The sequence below is a fragment of the Geospiza fortis genome, unplaced genomic scaffold, assembly GCF_000277835.1.
Source record: "Geospiza fortis unplaced genomic scaffold, GeoFor_1.0 scaffold82, whole genome shotgun sequence".
NCBI classification, from domain to species: domain Eukaryota; kingdom Metazoa; phylum Chordata; class Aves; order Passeriformes; family Thraupidae; genus Geospiza; species Geospiza fortis.
In genome coordinates this window covers 101,997-102,671 of record NW_005054685.1, presented here as the reverse complement: position 1 = coordinate 102,671, position 675 = coordinate 101,997, and the positions used below count along the sequence as shown (strand labels likewise).

The 675-nt window shown below is 61.8% G+C and overlaps 1 protein-coding gene across 1 annotated transcript in view; it reads left to right on the top strand.

Moving 5' to 3' along the window:
* The window catches only part of NEMP1 (nuclear envelope integral membrane protein 1), a 7,193-nt gene that overhangs the window by 521 nt on the left and 5,997 nt on the right, over positions 1-675 (top strand). Inside the window, exon 2 of the mRNA XM_031065129.1 lies at positions 66-489. Within this exon, the coding sequence (XP_030920989.1) occupies positions 66-489 (424 nt within the window). The remainder of the gene's footprint in view (positions 1-65; positions 490-675) is intronic.

Genomic DNA, 675 nt, shown 5'->3' with positions numbered 1-675 from the left:
CTGAGAGACCCCCTGTGTCCTCGGGGAACCCTCTGAGCGTCTCCACGCTGAGGCGATCGGTGCAGCCCGGTGGGACCGGGATTTCCCGTCCCGCTGTGCCGATCCCCCGGTACCATCGGGCTTTCGGTGCCCTTTGGGATCGGCTTCGCCTCGGGGGCCGGAGGCACCGTCGAGTTTGTGTCGCTGAGGTCGCATTTTGGAGCTAGGAGTCGAGCCAGGCGGGGTTATCCCAGAAAAGAACCAAAAGGAGAATTCCAAGGAAAACAGCGGAAAAACCGTGGGGGATGTGGCAAAGTGGAGCATCCCGGGGAGGGGAAGGGGTGGGTGGGTGAGGCAGGGTCTGAAGCCCTCCCTGTGTGCTCCCCAGGCTCCAAGGATGCCGTTATCCCCCTCCAGGAGGGGCACGACTCCCAGTACGGGGAATCCCGGCGCTTCTGCTACACCAACACCCGCACCCCGCGATGGAACGACGTCTGGACCAGGACACAGGTGACAGCAGCAGCAGGAGGAGGAGGCAGCAGGTCCTCCCTGCTCCAGCCCCTCCATCCATCCCTCCATCATCCATCCATCCATCCATCCATCCATCCCTGCATCCATCCATCCATCCATCCATCCATCCATCCATCCATCCATCCATCCATCCATCCATCCATCCATCCATCCATCCATCCATCC